At 44.5% G+C, this 12580-nt stretch overlaps 2 protein-coding genes across 5 annotated transcripts in view; one reads left to right on the forward strand and one right to left on the reverse strand.

Annotated features, from left to right (window-relative positions):
* Positions 1-6330, forward strand: part of AGK (acylglycerol kinase) — a 97200-nt gene extending 90870 nt beyond the window's left edge. Inside the window, exons 16-17 of one of the 3 annotated variants that reach the window (XM_081283027.1) lie at positions 75-208; positions 5536-6330. In XM_081283027.1, the coding sequence (XP_081139153.1) occupies positions 75-208; positions 5536-5539 (138 nt within the window). In that variant the 3' untranslated portion in view covers positions 5540-6330. Of the gene's footprint in view, positions 1-74; positions 209-582; positions 1892-5535 lie in introns of those variants that run through there. The other 2 variants (XM_081283028.1, XM_081283029.1) reach the window with 2 other exon arrangements.
* A 155-nt stretch (positions 6331-6485) lies between these two features.
* The window catches only part of DENND11 (DENN domain containing 11), a 45800-nt gene continuing 39705 nt past the window's right edge, over positions 6486-12580 (reverse strand). For both annotated transcript variants that reach the window (XM_081283026.1, XM_081283025.1), the window contains exons 6-9: positions 11718-11849; positions 11433-11583; positions 10699-10767; positions 6486-9103 (exon numbers count right to left, since the gene is read on the reverse strand). In XM_081283026.1, coding sequence (XP_081139152.1) covers positions 8908-9103; positions 10699-10767; positions 11433-11583; positions 11718-11849 — 548 coding nt within the window. In that variant the 3' untranslated portion in view covers positions 6486-8907. The remainder of the gene's footprint in view (positions 9104-10698; positions 10768-11432; positions 11584-11717; positions 11850-12580) is intronic.

Below are 12580 nucleotides of genomic sequence, written 5' to 3' on the forward strand. Positions count from 1 at the left end.
CATGTTTTCTGTGGTGAGCTGCCGTAGGGCACTGATGTGCTTGAGAACCTCCCTGAACATTCTCGTCCCCACAGGGAACAGAGGGCTCTTTCAGCATTGACAGTGAAGAGTATGAAGCGATGCCTGTTGAGGTGAAACTGCTCCCCAGGAAACTGCAGTTCTTCTGTGATCCCAAGAAGAAAGAACAGATGCTGCAGAGCACAGCCTAGTGAGTGGACAGTGACGAGGGCCTCTCCGAGACCACACTTTGGGCCACCCGTGGGACCAAAAGGGAACAGATGCCTCAGCTGTCCCCATAGTGTTGTCAGAGAATCCCAAGGGCATTTTCACAGCAAGTACCCCGTCCTCCCCAGCAGTGCTTCCCATAGTGCACCCTGCCACCTGCTCTGCAATTGGTACTCCATTAGCGCATGCTTTCATTTTGGTGTGATAGTCAGTCCCTCCTAGATAGTGATTTCCCTCAAGCTTGTCAAGGACATTCTCACTTTCAGTGGTTGGAAAGGGCTAGAGCTTTGTTATCTCCTTGAAGTGCACCCATGTATGGAGAACAGGATCTATTTTTTTTTTTCCTTTTGGTACCAGGGATTGAACCAAGGAGTGCTTAACCACTGAGTCACATCCCCAGCCTGTTTTATTTTTTGAGACAGGGTGTCTCACTAAATGAGACTGGCTTTGAATTTGTGGTCCTCATGCCTCAGCATCTGGAGCTGCTGAGATTATAGGTGTGCACCACTGCAACCAGCAGGAGAGCAGGATGCTTAAGTTTGTCTAAGATCCTCCATCCCTGTTCTTTGATTGTCCGGGGGAAGCAGTGCCTTCCCCAGGTGCCCTTTCCTATGTCTGGCTCCTCCATGGGTGATGCTACTTTGTGAGCTCTGGTTCTTATTTAGCTAGTTTCAGTTCTATCCTCAATTCAAAAGCAAATGTGAGGTAGTTTCCTTCTTCAACCATGGCTAAACTATTGTAAAATGCAATTTTTTTCTTCTTTTTTTAAAGAAGTGCTTCTTCAATGTTGGTTGGTTTGCATGAGAACCACTTGGGGTGCATGATGAAAACTGACTTGGGGCCCACCCCAAACTTAACAACTCAGCCAGGGATGGGCCAGGAGTCTGCATTAGGAAGGCTTACTTCAGCTAAATCTGTAAGTTGATCCTTTAACCTTACTTGGAGAAAGTGTTTTAAAATAATGTTCCACCAACTATTCTGCTCATGTTTTCCCCAAAAGTATTGGAAAAATCATGTATCCCATCATACATCTATGTGACATCTAAAATTTTTGTGGGAAGTTAAATAGTTGCCAAAGTTATGTACTTTCTAATGTCATGTAAATATTGATGTTTTAAAATAACTGTTACATCACTTTTAAACATATCCAGTGCAATTTGACACCTCTCATTCATTTGTAAAAATAAATGAACTAGTTATTTAGTAGTTTAAAATTTTAAATTATTTTTTCTCCCTGTGGGTGTATTTCCATACCACTGTCAGTAAAAAGAATCTTATCATAATGTAATCTATTTTTATGCTTGACATTTTTTATCAAATGCTTCTCATCAACAAAAAATTAAAATGGAAATAAGTTTTTTTAGTTCTTACATGTTTACAGAATAAATGTTACCATAATTATTGGTATAACTGATTAAAACTAATAATTAAAAATATTAGAATGTTCTTTATCCTAATTAGTTCATTTATCTAATACGTAAGTGGTATTTTTAGCTAAGATGGGGGCATTTCAACATCAATATATTCCTTGTTTCATTGTTTTACACTTATGAACACTTAAATAAATAGATGGAAATAGAAAGAATTATAACAATGTCATATAGTTCTTTGAATTTCTTTGGAGATACATGGCAAAAAACAGTGCTCTCAACTAACAACTTGATAAGATCTTCTTTTAGTGTGTTTCAAGCAGAGACTGAAAACCACCTGATTAGCATCTTTTCTTTTGTTCTGTGCCTCTAGAGGGAATTGCACCATGGTAAGAGTGGGGAGATGCATGCCTTTCTCATTATAAGAATAGGGGTAAGTGAGGAAAAAGAGCTAGCAGACCTTACTACAGGCTGCTCCTCAGGAAGTTCAAGTGTAAGGACAGCACGCATCCTGCTTGCCATGCAGAGTGAAGGCCTGTGCTCTACTGGGCTACACAGCAGTGATAAAAAGCCCAGGGCGTCAGACACAGAAAATGGGGCTTACCTGTTCAGCACTGTGTGCTTCAAGGTAATGTTAAAAGCTGTTCTTTAGCAGAAAAATAACAGATGGGTCCAAACATCAGCATAAGGCCACCCGAGAAGGGGAAGGAGGATGACAAGGTATAAGAAAATAAAATTAGCATATTGTGTGATTCTCTAACATCATGCAGGACCAGGACAGAAGCTGGCTTTCTTTTCTCTTGGAACCCCACCTGTGAGTGTGTATCACAGTTGGGGAAGGATATTTAACCACATTAAGAATTTTACTGACTTATAAATATGCCTCGTTTCAAATTTTGTTTTTTTTTTTTATTTTGTTAATTATCAATGGACATTTATTTATTTATTTATATGTGGTGTTGAGAATCAAACCCAGTGCCTCATACATGCAAGTGCTCTACCACTGAGCCACAACCCCAGCCCAAATTTTGTTTTCTTCACACTACTTCCCGTGAGGCCTTGGTTTCCTTATTGTCTCTTTGAGCTGTCCTTCTCTAGAGTGCCCATGTAAAAAGACATTTCACCATGTAGCTATTCTGCAGCCATGCTTGTCAGCCAAAGTTGGAATGCTCAGCTGTGCAAACAAAGGAGAACCTGAGTCCCTTTCTGTTTAGTGCAAACAGATTAATTTTGCTCAGAAGCTAAGATTATTCCTATTAAAAATATAGTAGATGCTTTCTACAAAATATAACCAAGAGTTTTCCTTTGCTGACAGTTACACTAGTAAGTGCCAGTGCTTCAGGGGTGCGTCTGATGTACTGGTTCTCACTATCATCTACGATGTGGGTATTAGTTGGTCGCCTCACTCAGAAGGCAGCAACCTGGCTTTGAACACCAGCCGTTTGACTCTGGAACCATCACTGTCAGCAGTTCACTCTATACTGGTTTAAAATATCTCCCCAAAAAAGTTAAAAATGGAATAAAGTTTAATATACATACACACCTATACATGTTGTTTCAAACTAAACTCTGATAAGAGATTTCATGAAACTAAAGGTTTTCTTCTAGAAGTTTCCTGTGATTGAGGGTGCACAGTCCTGGCTCTTCTGGATGGCATTTTAGTCTCACCTGTGGTTTCCCCTACTGGGATGGAGAGCAGGCAACAGCTCTTAGTCGCCTTTGTCTTCACTGTAAGCAAGGCAGCAACCAGCCCCATAGGCTCCATTCCCGGACTGGGCCATCATTCCTTCCTACCACAGACTACATCTCAGAGTAGGTGAAGGACAGAAGCACACATGTTCATGTTAAAATGTGAACTTTAATTGTAAAAATCATTTTCTGTAAATATAGTTGTAACAACCTCTCTGCACACAATTTAGTTCAGATATATACAGATATGATATACATAGATGTTATTTGTACCACAGAACAAAATCAAGAAACATTTACCCTTAGCCTTGGGACTAATCAGCTTTCTTTAGGCCTTTAAATTACTACCATTGAAAAGAGAGAGAGGAGGGCAACACCTGAGAACTATCTGATTTCATCACAAGGTGAAGACTTAAACACAGATTCCATTTCTCTTATTGCTATAACTCAGGCTGGGGTGTTGCTCACGATAGGGAAAAGGAGGTAAGCTGATCCTAACTCAGAAAAAACAGGTTTTCCAGGGCCATGACTGTTTCTTTTCCAGGAAAGGTTATGTAGAAATTTAGCCAACAAGCGTTGGGTAATATAGGAAGTTCATTTTGTTTGCCTCTCCCCACCCACCCCACACGGGTCACCCATCCAGACTCATCAGAAGCAGAGTCTTCGCCATTCCCCACTGATGGCAGCTGTGCATATGCTAGGCCCAAACTTTTCCTAATGCCATCTTCAGATCTTTTATATACTTCAGCTTTGCTTAATTTACCCAAAGGAGTTTCACTCTAATGTCAGTCAAATATACTTGTAACCAGCTGTTACCTCTGTGTGAATTTTTCATTTTGTGGATCATCTCTGACCAATTTATAATATTCCACCTTACCCATATCCTTCAACCGTTCTTAGAAAGCAAAGTATATATTCATCATTAGTCTAAAAGGCATTCTATAACAAACATAATTAACACCTTCCTACTATGGTACTAAATAAACTCTCTGAACTTAGGGTATAGTATCTCTAAAAGCCCATGCTATACTGAAGTTCTACAATAAATTCTAAAAAGATGAAAGCAGGGCTTCAGTTCACCATCATTGGATGTCTATACAGCAGTAGAAAATTCCTAATCCCTTTCTAAATTTGCAATTTTACCTCATCTACCCCTAAATTCCAGCCCTCCAAAATAAGTAAAGTGCTAGTTTTAAAACCTCCTCCCGTTCCCACCTCTCTCCAGGTGACTGAGAGCCTAATCAGAAGGATCACATTTACCCTCTTCTGTCCTAGAGTCCTGCTGAAGCTTGGTGTGTGTCATCCTTCCTGGGACTGTCAAGTTCATCTCCTGGAGTGCTGTTCAGATCACACAGCACAATGTCCTTTTCACTCTCCGAAACAACGTTTCTAAGGGTCTCACCACTACGGAATTAGAAAGCTGCCCATTTCTAGGATTATAATTTTGAAATCTCTTTCCATTTCAACATCTTCATACTTAGTTTATCACATAGTAACATCAATATAAAAATAAACTTCCATTTCTTATAAGAAAAACATAAACTTAATTCACAGTTAGCCTTTTCCCACAACATTTAGTGCTCCAATAGCTCCTGGGAACAGAGGTATATTAGTAATAAAAAATGAAATAGTAAAAACTAATAATTTGGGAGTAAAAGGAGCCCTTAACTCCTCCCCTCCCCCACCTGAATCAGAGAAGGATTTTCCTGAAATGAGAAGGGTGGGGCCTGCCCTGCCAATGTAGGCTGGCAGGTCTGCAGTATGTTCACCACAGACATAGCTGCAAGTTATGGCAGGGGTGGGGGGGGGGAGGGTGGTAGGTATCTCTCAGGTTCCAAGCTTACTAACCTGGAACCTAACAGGGAAAGAGAAGCCCATGCAGGCATGCTGGTCTTTCATGTTCGCTGTCAAGCTGAGCATTGTCTTACACACCATCCACTCATTAGTCTGCCTCTCCAGGAATGGTCTACACTAGACTTGGAGTGTAATCAGTTCTCTGGGTAATGCATTTTCAAAGGAGAAAAACAGTCCCTGAGGTCCCTGCCTTTTCTCCAAGTTTGATGTTCTGCCAATGAAGGTTAATTCTTTACCACCCTTTATGAAATGTTCCCTGAAGGCCTCAATGGAAAGGTGAATAATTTCACATTTTTATAGTACTTGAAGGGCTTTCAGTATATCAAGACATCAAGTTCATTCTCTAGCCACCAGAATAAAAACAATGACTTAGCTACGATTTATCTTTATCTTCTAGCTAAAATATCACAGGTAGTTACAGAATACATGGATCTTCACATGTGACATCAGGCAACATCTGCATCTGTGTGCTACTTTTATCTTTTCCATCATGATCTTCACACGGTTTATAAAAAGATAAGTTAAAGATGTAAGTTCCTATGTAAATTACTTCTATCAATATGCTAATGAGTTTGGCCTCTCTTCCTTAGCCAGATAGGAGAAGAGATACCAGAATGGATGGAGGGTGTGGGAGGCAGATGCCTTCTAGTTCACTGTACTCAGAACTGTACAGGTCCCAGGTGGGATGCTGACATTGGAATGGATCCAGGCCAGGCCTAGGGACAGTTTCATATTTAAAGCCAAAGCAAATGCTAATCAATGATTTGGTGCATACTTTTTAGTCTGGTAGTATATAAGTCCTGCAGGATCTGACTCTTTTTATTATCTGCTGAGCCTACAAAATTGAAAACATTCACTTTAACAGGCCTTTGTCCTACTTAACGCGGATATAAACAAATCCCAATCCTGATTCCAGTCCCCACAGGACTCTTTCCACTTAGGGATGATTGGGCAGCCCTAGGATCACAAATCAGCAGGTGGTCCATAGGGGGCACAAGATCAGGCTCAGAGCTCCCCAGCAGGGTCTGGTATCTTATGCAGGGACAGGCGAGGGCCACCAGCAGAGGGCTCAAGGATCCATACAGCCTTGCTCCTGAGGTCAGTGGAGGTGATAACACTGCCTCTACTAAGCTTAGACCTAAGCAGGGAAAGATGTGGCCAACTTCTTTCAAACAAAAGCAGATTTTTTTTTTTTCAGAATATATTTAAAGAGTGACAGAAAAGCAGGTTCACATGGCTCCTAGCTTCTGCTGTCACTGTAGAGAGATTCCTGCCTAGTACTTCAAAAACAAGTTCCCCCCAGAGGAAACTTGTAGCAAATGATATGGTTGTGCCTGCTAACTTCCCATGTGGGAGCAGCAGAGTCTGGTACTAAGCAAAACTTCAAAAGGTGACCTCGGAAGCAAGAGGTTCCACGTAGCCCAGGTCATAGCTGGGGTGATACACAGCAAGGAGTGAGTGAAGGGCTCACGCTGTTCAGTCAAGCAGAGGCTGCGTCAGGAGGAAGCCAGAGGAGGACTGAAGGAGAAGTTCAAGAAGTTCTGCTCTGGGGTCAGCTAGTCCAGGCCCGTATGACTTAGGACAGCACTGCCTCGGTGCATTCCCCTCTGGGCCTCCCACACTCATACCCTCACCTTCCTCATGAGCCCAAGCAAGTCAGAGACCAGACAGACAGCTGCCACAGCCCTGGCTCTATTCAAAGGAAAATACAGAACTTCCTTCTCACCTTGCTGTCTTTACAGCAGCACTTCTGAGCCTGGAGTTAAAACAGCACAGGACACATAAGCGTTCACATACAGAAGGCTCTGGAGCCAAAGTATTCAGACAGGGTCCTTCTAGCAAATCCCCCAATTCCAGAGATAGGGTCTGCCTGTGTCTTAGAAGAATCCCCCCTATGCCTATCTCTAGCCACCCACCTTCAACTTAGAAAACCCTGAACCCTAGGGTACCACTACAAGTATCCACTTCTTGACCCAAGTGAGAAAGACCCCACGAGCTTTGCAAGGCAAGTGGAGGGGGTTGCTTATAAAGGGGAAGCAGGTGAAGCATCAGCCTCTGGGCACAGGTGTGTTTTCTTTTGTAAACATGATACTGGAATGATGACTGAATCCACAATGCAAAGGAGAAAATGTGTTAGTTGTACATATTACTTCTCAACGCCCAATCTTATTTATATATTTACATAAGATACTACTGTGATTAGTCACTGTATTTGCATTTCCACTTGTGAATTTATTTACTTTTGAATTCTGTATCAAGGAGCTACAGTGAAAAATACTTTTAAATTAAGCAATAGCCCTAAGAACCTTGAGTTGATAAGACACATAACCTATCCATGTGAAGGTTCTTTCTCTGCTGTCTACACCAGCCTGTATGATGCATTGATGGCTATCCCAATAACAGAAGGGTGAAGGGGAAGAAGTTAGGTTACCAAAAATCCAGGATCTCAGGTCAAAAGCCTTAACGATGGCCCCAGAAGACCTAAACTTTACTCACAGAATCTGGCTTTCTGATTATGGTTAACAAGTGTCCTTTCACCCAAGCTGGCAGCCATCAAGTAACCCATCCCAAGAGAAGAGGCAGGTGACTACAGGACCCATCCCAGACCATTCAAGAAAGCAGATAAGATTAGGACTGACACCTGAGGGCTCCTGACCACTCCCTGAGGGGAAGGCACTGTCAGATTTTCTTCAACAAATCTTTTAGGTCTCAGGACCCAATCACTAAGCCTGCTAAAAAGATGTTTGTGAGCACTCCAGACTGGCGAACAGTCTTATTAACATCAGGCTCCAACCTCTGTCAATCAGCTCAGGTCCTGGCTAGATTTAGGAATCCAATGCATCAGGGGGTTGCTGGTAATGCCTCCAGGGAACCGTCATCCAGATGAAGAAACTTAGAGCTTGTTCTCTAGCCTGTTTGAACATCTGCCCCTCTACCCTCTAAAAACACCCAAGTTATTCCAAGAAAATATTTAGCCCTTAAGAGACTAAATTGAAATATATATCTTCTTGGGAGCTCCAGGCCACCACTGGCCTGGAATTTGCCAACCCAACCTAAGAGAAGGGATTCAGAGAAAGAATGAGCACATTACATTAAGTGCCCATCATTCACTTAGTTTAGGAGGAGTTTAAAGGCTTCAGTCTATGAGTGTAGCTTTCAGTTGACCAATAAGAAACCTCTCCCTGTCATTCGGTCCTTAAAGAAGCTATCTGGTGTCAAAAACATCCCTTTGTCCCTTTCTGTGGTCCCTATTCAAGTGAACAAGGAAGACACAGACTTGCCCTAAGGAAAAGGTTTTTGATCCCAAGACCACTGACTCATAGAACCTGATGATCTTGAAAAGTCATCTGGTTAGTTTCTGCTCTCAGGCAGATGAACATCTAAGGCCACACTGGACAGATGGTTGTCTTCTTGAATGCATCAAGGGACAAGGACACACAGACTTTCTGAGCAGTCCACCCCACTGTTTTCAGAGCTCAGCCTGCTCATAGTGACAGAACTCCAAAGACTAAACCCAAAGCAGCAGCTCCGGGAGATGGTGGTTAGAATTCAGTATCCTACCAAAGCAGGAAGCACAAATCAAGGCCATCTCACATTATCTCTAGGGAAAAGGGAAGAAAGGAATTTGCAAAAGTTACATTTGTTGGAAAGTATAAACAATCTTCCTTTGTGTCACCATAATTAAAAACAGGTCGTTGGGGGCCTGGGGTACACTCCAGGCTATGTTCACCATTGTGAGTGGCTCACCAGTCCTCCCATGTCACTCATCCTATGGGCAACAGGGGTTGTCAATGACCAGCATGACATCAATGCCGTAGGCCTCCAGCAGGTCCATTAGGAAGCTGCGGTCTCCTTGGGGATCCAGGCCCATGCCCCTGGCATGCTCTGCTGTCAGAGTTTTGTCCTGACTGGCAGACACCTCCAACAAAGTCTGAAATATCCGGTTGTTTTGCTCTAGGAAAAACCTGCATTCACAAGACGGGAAAGGGAGGAAAGGAGAGACGAAAGAGCTCACCAGATAATCCACACACAGGAATCTAAACTATACTGTTTTGTTGAATTGACTTTTGAAAGCTTTCAAAAATAAACTAAAATACATTTTAAAAGAAGAAAACAGGGTCAAAGTTTCATTATACAGTTATTAAAGTACCACTAAGGTTAGCAAGAGCCTGGTGGTGTGAGTCACAGGATGATTGGCAGATCTCTGAGTGGTGCTGGCCTTGCTGCCAACACCACTTTCCTGTTAAGAGGGAAGTCACTAGCGATTTAAATATAGCCCTAGGGAGGGGCCCCTATTTCCTGCTTTCCTCTCCTGCTTAGTCATAAGAGGAAGAGAAAGTTGAAAACACAAGGCCTGATAACATAGTTCTGAGGTCAAGATTTCAAGTAAGAAGCTAAAATTCACCTTTCAGAGCTCGGGAGAGGCTATGCTAGATGGCAGCCAAGAATCCTCACTGGAGAACAGAAGGCCCTGGGCCTCTGTGGACAGCCCACCATGGCTGACAATGGCCACTAAGAATGTGGGCACTGAAGTGGGGGTAGGCACGGGGCTATTCTGAAGCCAGCAGCACTGGAAGTGGGGAGGTTAAGGGAGAAAGGGAAGGTGAGTCATAGCCACTGAGACTGGCACTGAGTCCCTGGGTGTGTGTTCTCCTTTGATTATTCTTTTTTGGGGGAGAGGGATTATGCCTAGAAAAAGAGTTAAGAGTCATGGCTTCATGGTACCACATAAATAAATGAGTGATGTTCAGAGAGCCATTACTTGTCTCTTTAAGCTGTGGTACAGCAGTCCAGCTTAGAGCTCCCAGAGTCAACAGAGGTTTCTAATGTCTAAAGCAGCTCTGGTGCTCAGAATTTTAAATGCCATGCATGGCCTGTGTCAAACCTTGAGAGACAGTGGCCCCATTTGATTCCTGGATACCTGCACATCTACAGTGTGCATGCCTTAGAAAGTACGCCATGAGCATCAGGAGCCACTGTAGGAATGTCCACAGGGAGTTTCCATCAAAGCTGGTTAACTGTCCAGTGTTGTTCCTCACCCTTATCCCTGCACATGGCACAGGAAGACCAAACAGGAAGCTGAGAGATTATTTCTCAATTTTCTCTTAAAATTGCTTATCCCTGCAATCAGTGCTCCAGGTGTACAGGCCAGGAGGCCACCCCATCAGATCTTGGGGAAGATTCCATTCAATTCCATGGTTCAATTTTCAGAAAACCCATAACACTCAGCATGAGGAACTGCTCTACTCAGAAGAAACCACAGATGAGAAGTCCCTGAGCCCTGAGGAGCACCAAGGTTCTAAGTGGAGATGTCTGAATGCAAAAGCCCAGCAGAGGCACATCCCAGACCTCCTATTCCTCTCAATGACCTGTTCCTGCCTCTTTCCCTATATGGCCTTTTAGGGCTCAGGTTGCCTCTGTAAAGAGCCCAGTTCTAATAGCCCTTGGCAGCAATGCTGGACTGCCGTGGGTGACATGGGAGGGACCCAGGTCATCCAAAGCAGTCAATGCTGAAGGGATTCTCAGGGAGACCCACAGCCACTGGCCCGGGCAGACTCACAGCACAAAGAGGTCCTCCTCACAAGGGTTGTAGTCTTCTTCCACTTCCTGGGAATACAATAGCATCTGCCTGTTGGGGAAGAGACCACCATCAAACGGGTGCCCAGCCACCCACCAGTGGCCAAGCATCTGCAGTGGGCCACACCCTCCTGGAAGCAGCACTGATCAAAGCAGGCCTCCATCCTGGGGCAAGGAGAGGAGGGACAGGAAAGGATGCACAGGACATGGTCTCAAAACTCCAGGGTCTATAGCCAGTTCTGCCCCTGGAAACCTCAAGTAAGTGGTAATCCTTCCTCTGTCCATCAAATGGGGATGACAATGATCCCATTTAACTCACAGGTAACCAAATTACTGAGAACTACACGAGATAATGCATAAGCAAGTTTCAAATACAGTGATCCATACAGTATAGATGCTCAATAAATGGTGGTTCCAAACATAAACAAGGTCATTGGGGAGGTTTTGGAAGCTAGTATAATTGTCCCTAGGCTTCAGAGTTTCCAAAGCCAGTCAGAGAGAAATCATGTATCTGCCCGTTTCCTATAAGGGCGACATGCAGGGATCCCCTTCATTTCTATCTCCCTGGCAGGAATGCACCAGGAGGGAAGGTGTGAGACTCACAGAGACCCCAGGGAGATCCTGAGAAGGGCGGAACCCCCAAGCCACCCAGCCCTCCTTCTCAAGTGTGGCGCTGGCCCAGCTGCATCCACAGGCACAGCCCGCCTCCGCCCCTACCTCTGCTCATTAAGCCGCCGGTACTTTTCCCTGTCGGCACTGTTGATCTTCAGCAGGGGCTGCAGGTGGCCATGGTGTGTCTTCACATTTTGGTTGTCCACATAAACATCGTACAGCTCCCGCTTCTCTTCAAATATCTTCTCTGTGGTGCCTGCGGAACCCCAGGCTAAGCAGGTGGGAACCCTGCAGGGTCACCAGCCCTACCCCACTGGAGAAGCAAGGAGACAAGGAGGAAGAGAGGGACTGGGACACAGGGGAAGCATGAGGGGAGGTCCCCATACTCACAGGCCACATAGGACACCTCTACCTCCAGGCTCTCGATGTCAGCCACGTTCACATAAAAGAAGGGCTTGGACTCAGGAATGGTGCCCCCGATGCCAGGCAGAGAGACGTTGGCCAGGCAACAGCAGCAGTACACTGGAGGATGGAGGAGGTGAGAAGAGTTCGCCCCCCATGTCCCTCTTCCACCGAAGCCTGCTGGACAACACCTTCTCTGAACTGTAGCCCAAGAGGAAGCTGTTATGGATTAGATGTGGTCTGTCCCAGCCAAACGCATGTGGAGGCTTGGTTGCAAGGTATCAGTACCACGAGGTGGTGGGGCCTCTAAGAGTGAATCCTCTCATGGGAGCTTCACCTCCATGAAGGCATTAATGTAGTTCCCAAGGCAGTGGGTTAGTTATCTCCAGAGCATTTGGTCATAAAGTGAGCCTGGAACTTCTCTCTCCTGTGCTTCTCTTCCATGTATACCCACTTCCACTGTCTACCATGAGACCCTCACCAGAAACTAGGCAGATGCCAGCACCATATTCTTGGCCTTCCGGAACCATGAAACAAAATAAACCTCCTTCTGTATGAATTAACCAGCCCCAGGCATTCTGCTTTAGCAACAGGAAGTGGAGTAACACAGGAACTATGAAGGGCTTTGTTCTCTGCTAGCCTGGTTCATCAGTAACCGGGTGGTCCTGGCATTCTGAGGAGACTGAGGGCAAGTCTCCCACAGTAGAACCTGACTTCTTCAAGGTCACACAAGCAATGTCTTACCAAATCCAACACACACACTTTGCACTCTTTCTGTCCCTGTTGACCTTCCCCCTTCTCAAGACTTTGACCTACTGTAACCCTTTCATTCCCAGTCCCCCCACCCTTCT

The sequence above is a fragment of the Spermophilus citellus genome, assembly GCF_964194105.1.
Source record: "Spermophilus citellus genome assembly, chromosome: 3".
In the NCBI taxonomy this organism is placed as follows: domain Eukaryota; kingdom Metazoa; phylum Chordata; class Mammalia; order Rodentia; family Sciuridae; genus Spermophilus; species Spermophilus citellus.